Here is a 17830-nt window from a genome sequence, read left to right on the forward strand (position 1 = left end):
GAACACTGCAAATACACCCAGTAGTACAGTAGTGCAATGATTGCTTTACTAGATAGATTGGATTCCAGGCATCAGAGTATGGGCCACACAGTGTGCAGAGTATATTATAAGCATACAGGTAGAACAGAGCCAGTGACATGTAATGGTCTGAGCTTTGGACTCTGACTCTAGAGACCAGGGTTCGATTCCCATTCTGCCATGAAACCCACTGGGTGACCTTGGACTAGTCACACACGGGATGGCAATGGCAAACCTCTTCTGAACAAATCTTGTCAAGAAAACCTCATGATATGTTTGCCTTAGGGTCACCATAATTCGGAAATGCACACAACACACAGAGAGAACAATGCCATGATGCTATACAGTGGGGGCAGTGGAGTGTAAAAGTTAGAGTGTCACATAGGATTGGTAAGGCTTGGGTTTGAATCTCAGGTTATTAAGCTTACTAGGCCAGTTACATGTCTCAGTCTTAATTACCTCACAGGTTTACTATTTATAGTAAATACTATGTACAAGTGTGAAAGCTGGACAGTGAAGAAAGCTGTCAGGAAGAAAATCAATGCAGCTGAAATGTGGTGCTGGAGGAGAGCTCTGCAGACACCATGGAGTGCCATAAAGGGTCCTAGAGCAAATTAAGCCTGAACTCTTCCTAGAAGCCAAGATGACTACACTGAGATTGTTGTTGTTTGGACACATCACAAGATGACATGACTCACAAGAACAAATGATAATGGTTGAGAAAGTGGAAGGTGATACAAAAAGAGGAAGACTACATTACAGGTGCAGTAATTCAGTGGAGAAGCTCAGTGGCTTTTGATACCATCAACCACGGTATCCCTCTGGGATGGGGCTTGAGGGGCATTGTTTTACAATGGTTCCAGACCTTCATGGAGAGGCGGACCCAGAAGGTAATGCTGGGGTACATCTGTTCAGCACCCTAATCAGTAGCCTGTGGCGTCCCTCAGGGTTCAGTTCTGTCCCACATGCTGTTTAATATCTACATGAAACTGCTGAGAGAAGTCATTCAGAGTTTTGGGATTCAGTGTCACCGGTATGCTGATGACACCCAGTTCTATCTCTCATTTTCATCTGATTCCAAGGAAGCTGTTTCTGTACTAAACCACTGTCTGTTTTCAGTAATGGACTGGATGAGGGTGAACAAACTGAAACTTAATCCAGGCAAGACAGAGGTGTTTCTGCTCAGTCAGAAGTCAGATCAGGGAACGGGGCTCTGCCTGTGCTGGATGGGGTTACACTCCCCCTGAAATCTCAGGGTCGCAGCTTGGGTGGGCTGATGGATTTGGATCTGAGCCTGGATGCCTAGGTTTTGGCTGTGGCCAGGAGCACATTTGCACAGCTAAAACTAGTGTGCTAGTTGCACCCATTCCTCGAGAAGACGGATCTGGCTACAGTGGCATATGCTTTGATTATATATTAGTAAGCTTATCACACTGCCCCCAGGGATGGGATCAGGACATGATGGAAGGGGGCGGGATGAGAACAGAATGAGGGCTATCACCCATTTTATTGCACATTGGAACACCACCAACCCCGCTGGAAGTTCCCATTCTGTTCCTGATCTGTCCCAGAGGCGGCGATTTTCAGGAACTGTTCGGAAGCGTTCCTGAAAATCGCCTCCTCTGGGACGGATTGAAACGGAATGTGAACTTCCGGTGGCGGCGGCGGCATTTCGGCATGCAATAAAATGTGTGATAGCCCCATCATGTCCCCTTCCATCATTCCCCAATCCCATCCCTGGGCGTAGTGTGATAAGCTCCTACTGTAATGCACTCTACATGTGGCTGCCTTCGGAAACTGTTCAAAAACCTCAGTAGGTCAAAAATGCTGTGGCCAGGCTGTTAACTGGGGTTGGCTACAGGGATCATGTGACTCCCCCCACTGAAAAAGTTGCACTAGCTACCAGTCTTTGTTGTTTGTTGTTGTTGTTGATTTCCCCCCATCATCTGCTAGCTGAGAACTGGTTAACACCAGAGATGAAACCTGAGACCTTTTTCATACAATGCAGTAGGACAGTGCAGCCCTCTGCTTATTAAAGTGGGCAACTGCAATGAGTCCAAAGGCCATTGTTCTGTACCTGGGATTCTCTGGGCTGCTACATCCCTGACCCAAAGAAGTAGCTGGAAGTCTATTTGACAAACAGGTTTTCTTTAATGCTAAATAGTGGGGGTGGAAAGATGTGAACTATTTAATGGGTGAATCAGTGTCCTTGGAGACTTGAAAAGGTCTTCCTTTTTGGGTCAGAAAAAGGGTGGTCCAGGGAGTCTGGAGGAGTCAAGGGTGGCCAAAGCAGTTGCCTGAGCGGCACTTTGCCAACTCTTGCCTTACAGTTGCTGCCTTTACAGTTTCTGTCTGTAAGTGGCATGCTGCTGCTAATGGCATAGACTTCCTGCCAGGAAAAGAGAGACAGGCATAGCTTCCCCACTATGTCAAAAAGATGTGATCCCTTTTTCTTTACTGAAAATTCAACTGTTCTCATTTTATTCTACAGCAGAACTACAGCAAGAGTGGGTGACTCGTGGCCTGCCAGATGTTCTTGGATAGAAACTCCTAGCATTCTTCACTGTCACCTGGGCTCTGTAGAGCTGATGAGAGTTGCAGTCCAACACCACCCAAAGGCCACAACTCTCTCTGCCTAATCTAAGAAGATTATCAGATGGAGGAAAAAACTGGGAGTAAAAGGCATACTCCCGGCATAACCACACAATTGTGTTGAAGATTTTCAGATAACATTGTGCTCAACCAGGGCTTATCCCATGAGGTTTCAGGAATGCTTCAGAAACAAACCATTTACAGGGAAGTGTCTGGAATGGTTTAATTGCAGGGGCATTCCTGAATCTTCATCAGATAAGTCCTAGATAAGCACAATGTATCTGAAAAATCTTCAGTGTAATTGCGCAATTATGCCAGGAGTATACCTTTTACTCCCAGCATTTCTCCCCCCGATATTCTCCTAAGACAGAGGCACTAGCAATAAATAATGGTGTTACACAAACTGACAGCAGACCGTTGTCATGCCACCTGCCATTAGTCATGTTCAATCGTGGAGCCTTTCACATTACATATTAGTGCTATGGGCTGCGAGGGATGCAGAACGCACCAGGTAACACCCCAAGAGGGGGTGACACCACTGCTCCCCAAACACCTGCCTTTGGGCAGAAATGGGCTGTGGGATTTGCTTGTGTCCATTTAAAATGCTGCAGCTTAGTGGAAGAGATGGAGTGACAGGGCAAGGCTCAGTGGGAGGAGAAAGGAAATAATCCGTTTTTTAAAGTGAAATTTATTGTATATATATATATACTGTATACTTTTTAAATTTTCTCAAAAAACATCACCTCTCACCAAATTTTCACTTTAAGCAATGAAACAATGTACATGTAAATACATTGAGGCTGTGTGCATGATATTGTAATTTAAAGGTATAATTTAAATTTTGGTAGTTGTTTATGTCACAGTTATTGCCATTATATTCAGGATATACAGGGATTATGATTTATGAGTAATCTTGGTAGAATAAATGTTACTAAGGATTCTGTATGGTGTGGTATGGGAGGAGATCAAGGAAAGTGAGACCATGAGTTATCACCCTGGGTGACACCAACCCTAATGACACAACAGCTATGGTCCCACTTTTACTGCCCTGGTTTGGTCCTGTGGAATCCTGGGATTTGTAGTTTGGTTAGAAGCATTAGATGGGCCCTCTGATGGCATATCCTGGGATTTTATAGTATGGAACTATGGCAGTTACAGTGTTATAGCTGTTCAATGTGAATGGGCCTGTTTTGATGCACCTGAAATGAAGATCATTTTAAGCAACCCAAGGTGTGTCCCGTTTTTCCCTTTTGCTGGGGCTGCTCAAGATGACAGGACACACCTAGGATTGCTTAAGCTATTTTCATTCAGAGTACAAGAGAATGAAAACAGGATTGAGGAGATGTTTGTGATAACACCTCTTGTCCAACTAGCTGTACATGGGGCGGGGGGGGGGGGGGGGGGGGGGGGGGGGGGGGGGAGTAGTGGGTCATGGAAGCTAAGAATGGTAGATGTGGCACTGCAGGCCCTCAGATAAGCTTTACATTTGATTTGATGCATGCTTTCAGTTTCAGTATAGTTTTAATTAAACAGCTTTTTCATTCAAAACCAGTTCTGTCCTGGGCTGAGTGCTACTCAACATCTTTATCATTGACTTAGATGAAAGAATAGAGGGCATGCTTATCTGAAAACCATGCCTCATGAGAAAGATTTAGGGAGCTGGGTATGTTTAGCTTGGAGAAGAGATGGTTAAGGGGTGATATGATAGTCCTCTTTAAGTGTTTGAAGGGGTGTCACATTGAGGATAAAGCAAGTTTGTTTTCTGCTGCTCCAGAGAATGAGATCCGGAACAATGGATGCAAGCTACAGGAAAAGAGATTCCACCTCAACATTAGGAGGAATTTCCTGACAGTAAGGGCTATTCGACAGTGGAACAAACTCCCTCGGAGTGTGGTGGAGTCTCCCTCCTTGGAGGTCTTCAAACGGAGGCTGGATGGCCATCTGTCAATGGGGATGCATTGACTGAGAGTTCCTGCATGGCAGGGGGTTGGACTAGATGGCCCTTGTGGTGTCTTCCAACTTTACAATTTATGATTCTATGGAGAATATTTTCCTCTTTCCACTGCAATCTGCCTACAAATGGTCCTTCTCTGTTGTTGCTGCATGCCTTTAAGTTCTTTTTGACTTATGGTGACCCTCAGGCAAACCTATCATAGGGTTTTCTTGGCTCATTTCCTCAGAGGGGGTTTGCCATTGCCAACCTCTGCGGCTGAGAGAGTGTGACTTGCCCAAGGTCACCCATGGCTGAGTCAAGATTTGAACCCTCATCTTCCAGTATCCTAGTCCAACACCCAAAGAAAGGATAATGGCAGGCCCAGGTTTCAAGAGAAGGTACTTTGTGGCTTCAAATTGAGAAGGAACACTTTACTGCTTTTCTTTTATTTAATTTGTTCCCAGTCACCTCATGGTCATAGGAGATGTGGGCTAACCTTTACCTCTGCACAGGATCTCCCTCTATACCAGTGTTTATCAGACTCTCATATTTGGGGGACAGGCAATTATTTTTTCCAACGTGTCAGGGACTGGCACTAAATGTGTGCCCATTGGTTTCTCTCTTTCCTGGAAACTTGCCAGGAACTGGCAGCTACTGACTCAGGGACCTGTGCTGAACCAGAGACCACCACTGTGAGACACACTGTTGCATACCACCATAAGCAAGATGAAGACTTGTGACTCAAATATCATCACTTTCTTTCTCCTGCATATTACTTTTAAAAACTCTTACCTGATGAAAAAGCTAGTGCAGTTTGAAACATTCGGTTGGCCTAAGTATCAAAATGAATAGCCTAAGGCTATCAAGAGCCAGCACAGTGTAGCGTTTTGAGTTTTGGATTAGGACTTTGAGAGTCTAGGATGTGAAGCCCTGTTTAGCCATGGAAACCCACTGGGCTTGTACCACTCTCTCTGTCTCAGAGAAGGCAATGACAAACCCACTCCGAGATCTTGTAGCACCTTTGAGACTAACTGAAAGAAATTGGCAACTTGAACTTTCATACACTTAGATGTATTTGATCCTACAGACCAACATGGCTATATCTTCAAAACCCACACTCAATAACTCTTGCCCTGAAAACCTATGATAGGTCACCTTAAGGTTGCCATAGGTCAGAAACAAAGGCACATGACAAATAGAGGCATTGCCACAGTGTGAAGAGGCATAGCTCAGTTAACAAAGCCTCTGACAAAGAAACTCCTTTTAACAAAGTCTTTTTATGCCCTACAAGCCCCTCCTTTTTTCTCGTTGTCCTCCAGCTAGCTGGATGTTTTTTAGCAGCATCAGATTTAAGAGGGTTGTGAAGGAGGGCTAGAGAAACACAGGCTTTCAGTTGCAGTGGCATATCTGTAGTAAAGAATGCAAGAAAGCTTGAGATGGGCAAGAATGGGTTTATTTTCTAGCCAACCCTACTCTAGCTGTGTATAACTTCTTAAAATAGACAAAGTAAACAGCGGCTACCTCTAGAGTTCATTATGTGGGAATAGGAAAACAGACAGAAAAGGAGAAAGCAGGTAAGCTTGCCTCACTAGCTACCCAACATATTAAAAAACATAGATCTGTACGTTTGGCCACCAAAATGGAAATACGTGCAGGCTGGTGAAAGAAAAAGTTATCCTTGAATACATTTTGGAAGAAGCCTTCAAGTGGTGTCTAGAAGGTTCAAAATGTTTTTGTTTACTTCTGCATGGCTAATATGTGCATATCATTTGCTTTGAATAAAAAGTTTGCTGAAATATGTTGAACAGCTTTTTCTCATGCTGTAGGAACTTATCCTTAATCCTTCCATGTTGTTTCTGTCTGCGGTACTGAATTTTCTGTTAAAGAAGTAAAGCCCAGGAACACATCTACTTCATTAGCTGAGGTATGCCTGTACTTTGAATTTCCTTCTTCCCATCTAGGCTGTGGTTGTCAGGCTGGGTCAAGATTCCAAGAGGGCCTGATAATGAAGAGATAATTTGGGAATATTTTACGCCAATACTGCAATTTGGGTTCATAAAAGATCCCTTCTTCAGCCCAACATAATTCATGTTTTTGTTGTTAACTGCCCTTGAGTCAATCTCGACCCATGGCGACCCTGTTGATGAGACCTCTCCAAGACTCTCTGTCCTCCACTGCTCTGCCTAACTCCTGCAAACTCATACTCATGATCTCTTTAATAGAATCCATTCATTTTGCATGAGGCCTTCCTCTCTTTCTACTTCCCTCCACCCTTCCTAGCATTACTGTTTTTTTCAATGATTATCTCATGATGTGTCCAAAGTTCGAGAACCTGAGTTTTATCATCTTGGCTTCTAGGGAGATTTCTGGCTTGATCTGTTCCAGGACCCATTTGTTTGTCTTTTTGGCTGTCCATGGAATCTTTAGCACTCTTCTCCAGCATCACATTTTGAATGAGTTGATTTTCCTCCTATCCTCCTTCTTAACTGTCCAGTTCTCAGATCCATACACGGCAATAGGGAATGCAATGGCTTGTACGATTCTCACTTTTGTGTTCAGTTGTATATCCTTGCATTTTAGGATCTTCTCTAGTTCTTTCACAGCTGTCCTTCCCATTCTTAATCTTCTTCTGATTTCCTGGCTGCAATTTCCATTTCTATCAATGTTTGATCCCAGGTATGAGAATTATTTTATTATTTCTATTTCTTCACTGTCTAGCTTGAGCTTGTGAAGGTCCTTGGTGGTCATTATTTTTGTTTTCTTTATGTTCAGTGTTAAGCCTGCCTTTCCACTTTCTTCTTTGATCTTCCTTAGGGCCTCCCTCAGAGACAGCGGGAGGCCCGAAAATGGCAGGGAGGAGGCAGAACAGGCACACGCGTGCCCGTTCCGCCTTCTCCCTCGCTCCGTGCCTGGTGAAATGGCGTCACGTGCCACCAGTGGCACGCATGCCATAGGTTCGCCATCACGGCTATAGCACATGCTAATTTTCTTTTGGAACTCACTGGTGTGCTCCATTATCCATCGTTATGTTTGCAGTGTGGTCCCTAGTGCCTTTTCCTTTCCTGAACCCCACTTGGAGCTGTGGGATTTCTCTCCCCATGTATGGTTGGAATCTATGTTGTAGAATTTTGAGCCTAATTTTTCTTGCATGCGATATTAGTGCTATGGTTCTATAGTTGTTGCAAACTTTTGTGTCTCCTTTTTTGTGGATGGCATCCTTTTTGTGTGGATAATTTATGTTACTTGGACCTAAATTTCTATTAAATAAATAATTTCAGACTTGAGACAAGATTTGTTTTAAAAATTAAAAAAAATTATTTTAATATGCATATTTACAAGAAAACTGAAGATATGAGCATCAGAAGAAACAGGTAGGTATCACACATTATCACAAGCTGCACTTATGTCAGAGAAATAACGATTTGGTATTCATTTAGAAAGAGTACCTTGGGATGCTTCATAGAACTGAGACATCTGTTCTGGGTGTGTTGTCTTTTCACTGATGCCTTGGACAAAGGAATGGAGGAGGGACATTTCACTATGTTTATAAATCAAGAGGGGGAATTATGCAGCATCCAGGTGTTGTTGGGCTGCAAATCACAGCAGCCAACAGAGCCAATGGGGAAGAATACTGGGAGTTACAGTCTAACAATATCTGTAAGGGTACATAACTCCCACAGTTGGTCTAAATGGCAATGGTCCAAAATAGCATAGAACTGCCTAAGCTTCCAGATTTTGTAGCCTCATTCAAATATTTCAACAGAGCTGAAGCTTTTGTTTTTCAGGCCATGAGCTGTAATTGTTGAAACAGAAGCAAATGGATTATTTCCCCTCTGAGATAATCTTAGCACCTAATATAAAAAGGAAAGACAAACAGCTCTTATGGGAATAGGTAAGTAAAACTCATGGTACAAACAGGGAGAGTTTCAGGGAACTACGGGTGTAGCCACACTGCACAACTAAAGCAGTCTGAGGTATCAAACTTTGCAATGACTCCATCCTATGAAATTGTAGTTTACAAAGTACTTTGAATTTGCTAGTGCACTCCACTGCACTATTGTAGCAGAGCTCTCTGACAGATAATTTTAATACTCCCTGAAATTACAAAGCCCATGACTCCATAGTATGGAGACCTTGAAGTGGTATAGAAATGTATGAATCATTAATAGTGTGCAGGTATTTTTGTAATCTGATTTTCAAAATTCATAGATTACATTGATCCACACTATTAAACCTGAACCTGTAGTCTAATTTGGAAAGCTACTAGACCACACTAGCAGATTACTGCTATGCAAAGTTTTGAATGTGGTCAGATTTCATAAGGTGTATACAGGTTGAGTCTCTCTTATCTGAAATGCTTGGAACCAGAAGTGTTTTGAGTTTCAGGTTTTTTGAATTTGAATGGGAATACCTGTATTTACATATACATAACCAATGAGGTATCTTGGATGGAACCCACATCTAAATGTGAAAATCATTTCTGCTTCACTTGCACCTTATACACATAGTCTTAAGTTAATTTTATACAATATTTTAAAATAATTTTGTGTATCAAACAAAGTTGCAGTACACTGAGCCATCAGAAAGCAAAGGTGTCGCTATCTCAGACAACCATGAAAAAAGTTTTAGTTTTTGGAATATTTTGGATTTCCATATTACGGGAGATTCAACCTGTACATTCTGACTTGAAGATGCATTGAAATTTTAAAGATGCAAGAGTTAGCAGAAACAAACTGTAGCCCTCCAGATTAACCCATTAGCCCAAGTCTTTAGATGTAATGGTTTAACACACTGGATCAGATCAGGCAGTATTCTCCCTCACCAACTCCTGACCCCACAAGTTTCTGTAGAGAACCAGAGGACCCTTAACAATATCATGGTAGGTCATGTGAGGATTAGCTGGGGGTCGAGGGGAGGCAGAATTGCCAGATCACACAAGACGCAAATTGGATGTCATCCATTTTATCCAGGTAAAAGCTGGATAAATGTTATCTTCATGGCACAATTTCTGAAGGCTAGGTTTTTTGGGGGCAGGGGTGTTTTTATGGCATAAGCATAGAAGCAATATTATTATTGAATGCAATATTGGAAGAGTCAGTCCCATATAGTTTTGCTGGAAACACAAATTTTAGATCTATTACTTTGGTTGGCAACTACAATGGTCTTTGCTGAAAATTGTTCTGGAATGAAGGACTACTGGAAGCTGGATGATCTTTGGGTTGCTTTTGGGCTGTTCTGTGAGCTGAACAAAGTCTGTATGAGTCAGGACTGGAAGGACTGAAGGACACGAGTAAAGCTATGTTTGATACCCAGTGAATGATGATGTTACCTTACCTGTAGTGACCAGAAACTATGCTAGAGATTGTAAGACTGTTAGCACTACTGCATGGGGATGGCAGTGGTACTAAATATGGAATTCTCTCTGATGCCATATACTCAAAAAGAAGGCAAGGAACACACATTTTTTCCTAATACTTAGTGTTTATTATGAAAGTGTTTTCAAATCAAAATTCACAATATTGATTGGTTCCAAATATTTCAGAAAGAATTGTAATTTCTATATTTAAGGGAAGAAAAGAAAAAGAAAACAATAAGAACAGAAGCAAAATCCAAGCCTAAACACATAGCGGTATTTCTGACAGTGGAATATACCAGTATAGTTAAATAGTTCCAAGAGTTGCTCAAACTGCTGGATTGTCTTGAAAAACACAGGTGAGAAATTGCACCATTTTGTCCTGACCTGACCTGCTAAAGTTTACCACCATACAGAAGAGAGGATGATGGTTACTATTTAGGTATCTATAACTTTGCACACACACATCCAACCCCAGCTTATCAATTTGGTGTGTCTCATACTTTCTTTTGAGATGATCACCCATGCTTCAAGTTAATATAGCTTATCAATAAAGCACAAGGCTAAAATGAAGGTTGAAATAAATAATACTATCAAAATACAGACACTCCCTTTCCCTCCATGAAAATAAGTGGAGGCCATTTTGTAAGTGTAGAATGTACACAAGTAGTCAGGCCCTCCAGTTTTCCTTGCCAGTACAATTAGGACTCCCTGAAATTAAAAATGTGCTACGTAACTTTCTCTGAAACCCAAGAGAACTATTTTTTTAAAAGGAGAATCTAAAAGGAGCAGTTTCAGCTCATCTTGTCAAAGCAAGTCAAAATGCACTCAACAGCATGCCTAACTAACATACTGCTGGTTTAATAAAAGCCTTTTTGAAGTTCTGATCTGTGATGTCAAAGCAACTCATTGTTGAACGCTGTAGATCTGGAGTGTTTGGTCTGTCACACAGTATCATACAGAATTGCTGTTTTTTATTATTGGACATGGATAGTCAAGTAATACAAGAGTAAATATAACACCAGGCACTATTTAAATAAAAATAAATACATAATATTAACAAAGTGGAAATTAAAGAAATCCTCACATCTATAGGAATCCCAGAAAGCTCAAGTTAATGGTATGGTATAATTTTTTTGAGATAAGAATTATGAATATTATTAGCCCTATATTCCAAACCAACTGCCCAAGTGAATGGCAGAAGGGAGGATCAACCTGAACCATCAGAATGCCATATAACCTCTGCTTTCCCGTGTTCAATGCAAGACATTCAGAACAAGTTGGCATTTGGTTACACAACAATCTGCCCATAGTTTATTGCAAAATACAGCAACATAGGTACATCCACCCGCATACAAGATATTCGTTTCCTGCTTATTACAAAATGCTCAGCTCCACAGTAGAACAATTTGAAATGAAGGAGGCATTCCCATGACATTTGTTTGATGAAGGATCTCCATAATCATTCCATGGCTATATACTGTCACATACTTGTGATATGTCTAGACACGTCATTTTCTTCCTTGTTCTCTAAATCAGGAGTTTGCAAAGTGCTTCCTCCCCCGATTTTTAAGATTGGAACTCCCATCAGTCCTAGCCAGTAGCACCCATAGAGAGGAATGTTGAGAGTTGCAGTTCAGCAACTTCTGGCAAGCTGCACTTTGCACATCACTGCTATAAAACCAACCTGACTTTTCTGGGCTTATGTATTCATTAATTCCTCACAGATTCATTATAACAGATGTCATCCCTAAGAAGGAAACCAGCATTGACCTAGGGCAGCACAGCTGCAACATCATTTAAATGCTCTGTAAGGGAAGCCAAGCTATTTGTGCACAAAGCTTGATATCATTAGCAACCAATCTCTAGTCAATATTTTCCTCATGAGGAAATAAACTCTTGGCTAGTTCATAAAGGGCACTGGCATGGAACCTGTGTGTGTGTGTGTGTGTGTGTGTCCCTGTCAGATATTGTTGGACTGCACTTCCTGTCAGGCTTCACCACTGACTGGAGCTGCAAATCAACAACATCTGACAGGTCACATGTGCCTCATATCTCTAGGTTAGACTCCACAAGTGACAGAATAGAGAGGTGAATTTTAGAGTCCCGGTCCTTTTGTGTCATTTGTATACAGGACCTTCATTGTGAACCAGGCATATAAGGAAGCCTCACCCAAGTGCACTGCAACCCACCCCCCCGGCAAACAAATCGAAAAAACACCACCAAAAAAACCAAAACGCAAGAGAAGTAATTGTGGACAGATACCTTGACTAAGGCTACCTGTAGAGGTCTGATTCATGGGTAGCATGAGTTAACCCTACCTACATATATGTGTGGGCCCCAGGTGACACTGGTCACATTAAAGATTTTGACTGTGGTCGGGGAGCATGCATGAACCCCAAAGCATGTGAGGAAATCCTGTATTATTCAGTCTCCAAAATGCATCTTGTGTGAATCAGTCCTCTGACGCAAACATACCAAAAATGAAACCTCAAACTAACTGTGCAACAGACAAGAATGAAAGCAATCTGTTGAACAAACTCTAAAATGGTAACAAGGACACATTTATATTTATTTCTTTTTGGCATTTTTAATCTGGCACTCTGTAAATAAATCCCACACTCCCATCCTCAAGTGGCTATATATGGAACAAGAGAGACCTAGTATTCAGACCCTTGTCCATTTTATTTACTTGTTTGTTTTTTTTTACAAACATACACACTTTCTTCTTTTAGTGTGTTCCATGTCAATACGTAATAGAGTAAATGCACACAACTATGGTTCTTACTTCACTATCCCAGGGCTGGGTAATAAAACATTCAGTCTAGCTACTAACTTCCACACACTGCATTTCTTCATATATATATTTCCTATTCTACATATTCCAGCCACTGCATCTCTTATTCTAGTGCTAAAAAGGGACCAAAGAACTCCCCCCCACTAAATGCTAAGAGCATAACACATGAAAAAAAGGCCGAAAAGACTAATACAGGAAATGCTAATTGTTTCTAGAAGATCCAATTGGTTGTTTTTTAGCAATTCATTACATTTTTTTTTGGCCCTAATGGCTCCTTCCATACTTACAACCATGGGAGGCAAATACTGAGCTTATGCCTTCACAGGAGTACCTCCATTTACGTCAGTCCACTGAAGAGAGTGGGCAAATCTTCTTTGAAGAAGGAGTCCACCTGCAGAATGGTACACCTATGACATTACATGTGGAACAGCATTTATTTCCTCATGCTTATAGTAAGCTGTAACCACTGCCGCATATTTCAGGTAATGTCACAGTACAGTTTGTAGCTGTTTTCTGTGTTACCCAAAGTAATACTTGCCAGTCTCCCACTAAATCTATTATTGTGCATTTGACTGTGTCAACATGAGCATAAATAATTTATACACAACACTGCAAGCTATCAGGTATACCTCCCCTTTAAAACAATACCGCTCAATGTCTGGGGAAACCAAACTTCTGTTCAGAACTCTTTACGCAACACCATCAAGAAATGTAAAAATCCCACCCTCCCAAATCAGTGTTTGTTGCCAACAGAGAATTGAATGTAAACTGCTGATGTGCCTTATTTTTTAGTCACAACTCACACCAAATACCTCAGTTCATGTCCATGTAGAGACCCTTCATTCAGGCTTCATGATGCACAGGGGACTCCAGACTGGCTGCAGAGGTTAATCATGACCTAGAGGTTATGCCTCACCTTGCTGTCAGGATTTCTCTTAAGGATGTAATTGTATTTGGGAGGACACGGTTACCATTTCCATAAGTACTGGAACTGGGCACTTGATTGTACTAAATTGTACCTGTACCTGCACATCCTCATTGCAGAGCTTGCCTTTCAACATGGGGAAGTCAGAGATAGTGTGGATAGTACATGGGTACATCCTCCATGCTTACAGTCTTGACACATGCTCACACAGATATAAGCTAAATCATGATGGCTCCTGAATGAAATCATAGGGATCCCTAAATGATAGTTTTGGTGTTAGCATAGTTTTATACTTCGTTCAAAATATGCTTAGAGCACACATGAACTGAAGAGGAGGGTTACTTTTACTCCCTTTATTCCAAGAGGACCCTTAATCTAAGCTTTTGGCATATCTACAGAGCTGGTTTGCTCAACTTTTTGTTCTAAAGCTTATGAAGTAAGTTATTTATCCAGTGAATTCCCATGCATTAAAGTCATGTTGTTAAAAGTATTAACACACATGAGATCTCAACATTTTTGAAGCCTTTTTTTTAAAAAAAACTGTGGCAAACTGAAATGGGAACTTGTGTGGGTGCCACCAAATCCGATAGGGAAGAGAAGAAAAAATCAACTTAGGTTAGCTTCATAAATGGTCATGTGAATTATTCCTCAGAAGGGATGACTGGGACATGGAACTCAAGAGGCACCTTCTTTCCATTTCAGAAGTCTCTTATGCATATAACCAGCCTTGGCAAAATATTATATGACATTTAAACATTTTAAAGACAACTCAGTTGCATAAATTGTCTGACAAAAAATAGATCTGCAGTTGAAAATAGTTTCTGAGAAAGGCAGGGTCCTTAAGACTGTGAGCAGGCAGTTCTCCTACTCTGTGTGTATTACCATGTTTCCTATGTGTTATTTGGCATATATATATTACATCAGAACCTAGCAGTGACAGAGCTGGAGAAAGTTGTTTTTGGCTTACAGCTCCCATGTTTCTCCAGCCAGTATGGCTGTTTGGCCAACTTGGTTGAGGCCTGGGAGTTGTAGTCCAAAAGAGTAACTTATCCTTGTTCTGAGATGAATTTGCAGAGAGTTTTGTTTCCCCTTCTGACACTTGCTTGCTAAACACAGAAGTATTTTCCATGATAAGAATTTCCCTTTCTAACCATCCTCTGGGAAAATGAAAATTTCAAGAGAGAAATTTTAACTCTTGCCGAATACTCCTCTTGCTGACTTTCTTGAGGAACACATGTTTACAAATGATTTTTTTTTTTTGCAGAAAAGTAAACAAGACTAGGTTACCACTACTGCTAGCTTTATTTTTCTAGTCATTAAAAGGTCTGGATGCTTGTTATTAATTTATACTGCGGCACACCCACTGACAAAATTTTCATGTTCCTGGGATGGGCTTGATGGCACCAATAAGTGGCACAGCTTTTATGGGTTAAGGAATGTGCCCTGTCTCCCACAAAAAAATCTGTGAGAAGAGACTGCAATGAAGCTGGGGCTGGGGGGCTTCTGTCAAACTGTTTGTAATAACAAAGGACCAAAAGTGGGCAATGTGTTATCCAGACTGCACTTTCAAACTGCAGAATGGGAGCCACACATATATCCCCCATGGGCATGAACTAACACAAACCCCTCATACCAAGGAGTGTTGCTTACTTGGCTGTGCCATTAGCTGAGAATGGAAAAATAGACTTTTTGGACCACAGCCATGCTTAGGGTTGGTTACCAGAGTAGAGAGGGCTCCTGCATCTTTAATGGATGGACAGAAGCAGGAATTTCAGCAGGTGTTGCTGGTCATGCAATCAGAACCTGCTGAAATTCTCTCTTGTCATCACAATTAAAGGCACAGAAGCTCGCTCCAGTTTTCACTTTTGCAATCCTATGCAGGCTGAAGTATTCTAGGAACTATAGGCCCCCAAAGTAACTTTTCTGAGGCCTGTTACAGACTGCCAAAATAAAGCTGCTTCGGGTCTCTTTGGAGGTATGCTATTTAAATGATGCATGGGTCCTAAGAGTCCGGAGGTCGCGCCAAAGCCCCACTCCATTCCTAAGCACTGGAGGGCAGCTTTGGTGCAGCTTCTGGATTCTTAGGGTGCATGCGTCATTTAAACAGCATACCTCCAAAGAGACCCGAAGCAGCTTTATTTTGGCAGTCTGTAACAGGCCTAAGTTTTTGCTCTTAGTGAATCAAGAAAGTATTTGCATGCATCTCAGGCCCCTCAAGCACTAGAAAGTGGCCTAATTCTCACAAATTCCATACGAGGTAATAAGTGTGAGTTTGTACTCCACCACCTTCATGTGTGGGGAGGGCACACATGATACAAAAACGGTCCTGGATATAAACTAACATGTCAGGGCAAGGTCCTAAGCTAGAACATCCTGACCATGTACATGTAATATTTTTTATATGGCACACTATTGAATCAACTAAGCCCCCAGATTTAAGTCTAGAGTGATACAGGTTTGAACACAATGACTTGTCACAGTGAGAAAACCACATTTCAAACATTCCAGTCTCCCCAGGTTTTTTTTCCTGAGATATCCTATTTCTAGTGAGCAATTATTTTCAACACCTGGTGGTTTTTTTCAACACTTGTTCTGGTTCTCCTAATATCAAATTTTCCCTATATGACTATGGGGACAAGTAAACTTATGATTTTTCCCTGAAACTTAAAAAGAAAAGGCATCAGCATGAAACCTAACACAAAAAGTTTAAATCAAATTGAGGTTAAATCTGCAAGGCAGGACCCGCCCACAAGTTGAGGTCATCATGCTTGATGTCAACATAGTTCGGGAATTTGTACAAACAATGAATTCCAATTTTACTTGCCATCAATTTTGGAGTTTAAACAATGCTAACATCCTATTTTACAGTAACTGTGTTTAATTTGTATAATCAATTTGACCCCACTAGTAGCAAATTAAAAGAATGAATGCACCATTTTAAGATTTTACACTGTGGGGAAAAGTGATCACTGTGATTGTACTGGCAATTTCTAAAGTCAGCATCCTTCAGCCAAAAAAAAAAAAAAAAAAACAAGAAAGAAAGAAAGAAAGAAAGAAAGAAAGAAAGAAAGAGGTCCAGCAAAACACAAAGCAAAACGAAACTTAGAATGGAAGGTGAACTTTTCTAATTTTGTTGTAAGAGGAATCAAGCAGGTGCCCACAATATCACATTCTGGTGGTAGAAACCAAGTACAGAAAAGAGACATACCTTTCACTTGGCAGTCTTTGGTTGGCCCTGATGAAGTCCAAAAGAGACCCTAGAAGAAGTTCTTTTCAGTCTGCCAAGTCACCCCCCGCCAACAAGATATAAAATAAATAATGTCCAAGGACTACAGAAGAAAATACTGCTCCCATCTAGTCATGTCTATATACATACAGCATGCCTACATACATAAAATGGTGTGGCTCTGTCATCACAAACAGGAAATACGGCAATGCGCTATCAGAAGCTTTTAAATATTCCAAGTGTGTGTATTTTTCTCTGATTTTGAGAAAAAAGAGGAGGAAAGGAAGAAAACGGTGGGGAAAAAAATCAAAACCCAGCATTCACAACTTAATTACTTCCAGTCGCAAACAGTTCATTTTGTTCGTGTCTCAGTGTGTAACCCAGGAACTAGTGTTCCTCTGCAGAACTGCCACTGATGAGGTACCCGTTCGTTCCATTTGTTCCACTTGTCCCATTGGTGGTGGTGGAATTATGGGAGTTCTTTGAATGAGGGGCTGAAGGCTCTTCATCTGAACTAGACTCAACGTCACTGCGATCATCCCTCGCCTACAAAGTATGCAAGAAAAATAGGAGGAAATACATTGCTATCTCTGGCATGAGAGAAATGAGACAAAAGAATTTGCTTATTTAAGCACCCCCTTCCTGCTTTATAATTTACAAAAACCTCAACAAGCCACAAACCTATAAATAAATAGCTTTTCATCTGTTTTTGCTTGAGTGTCAAACCAGAGAAACTATACTTTAATCGCCCAGCAGCCACACAGCCAGAAGGAGGCGGTGCAGGCCTGCAAGTAATACCCTCCATACCACCTGAACTGAGAAACAGATTTATTTATATACGAACAGCTTCATTTGTATACCACTTCATACCGAACTAGCAGTGTCTAAGCGGTTTACAACTGTAAGCTAATTGCCCCCAACAATCTGGGTACTCATTTTAGTGACCTCGGAAGGATGCACGCCTGAGTCAAGCTTGAGCCCTTTTG

General features: G+C 41.3%; 2 protein-coding genes across 5 annotated transcripts in view; one reads left to right on the plus strand and one right to left on the minus strand.

Moving 5' to 3' along the window:
• Positions 1-17830, plus strand: part of LOC121921681 (bile salt export pump-like) — a 390920-nt gene that overhangs the window by 151920 nt on the left and 221170 nt on the right. The gene's annotated exons all lie outside the window — the stretch shown is intronic.
• Positions 15725-17830, minus strand: part of CERS6 (ceramide synthase 6) — a 140999-nt gene continuing 138893 nt past the window's right edge. Inside the window, exon 10 of the mRNA XM_042446511.1 lies at positions 15725-17390. Within this exon, the coding sequence (XP_042302445.1) occupies positions 17232-17390 (159 nt within the window). The 3' untranslated portion in view covers positions 15725-17231. The remainder of the gene's footprint in view (positions 17391-17830) is intronic.

This window comes from Sceloporus undulatus, chromosome 1, assembly GCF_019175285.1.
Source record: "Sceloporus undulatus isolate JIND9_A2432 ecotype Alabama chromosome 1, SceUnd_v1.1, whole genome shotgun sequence".
NCBI classification, from domain to species: Eukaryota; Metazoa; Chordata; class Lepidosauria; order Squamata; family Phrynosomatidae; genus Sceloporus; species Sceloporus undulatus.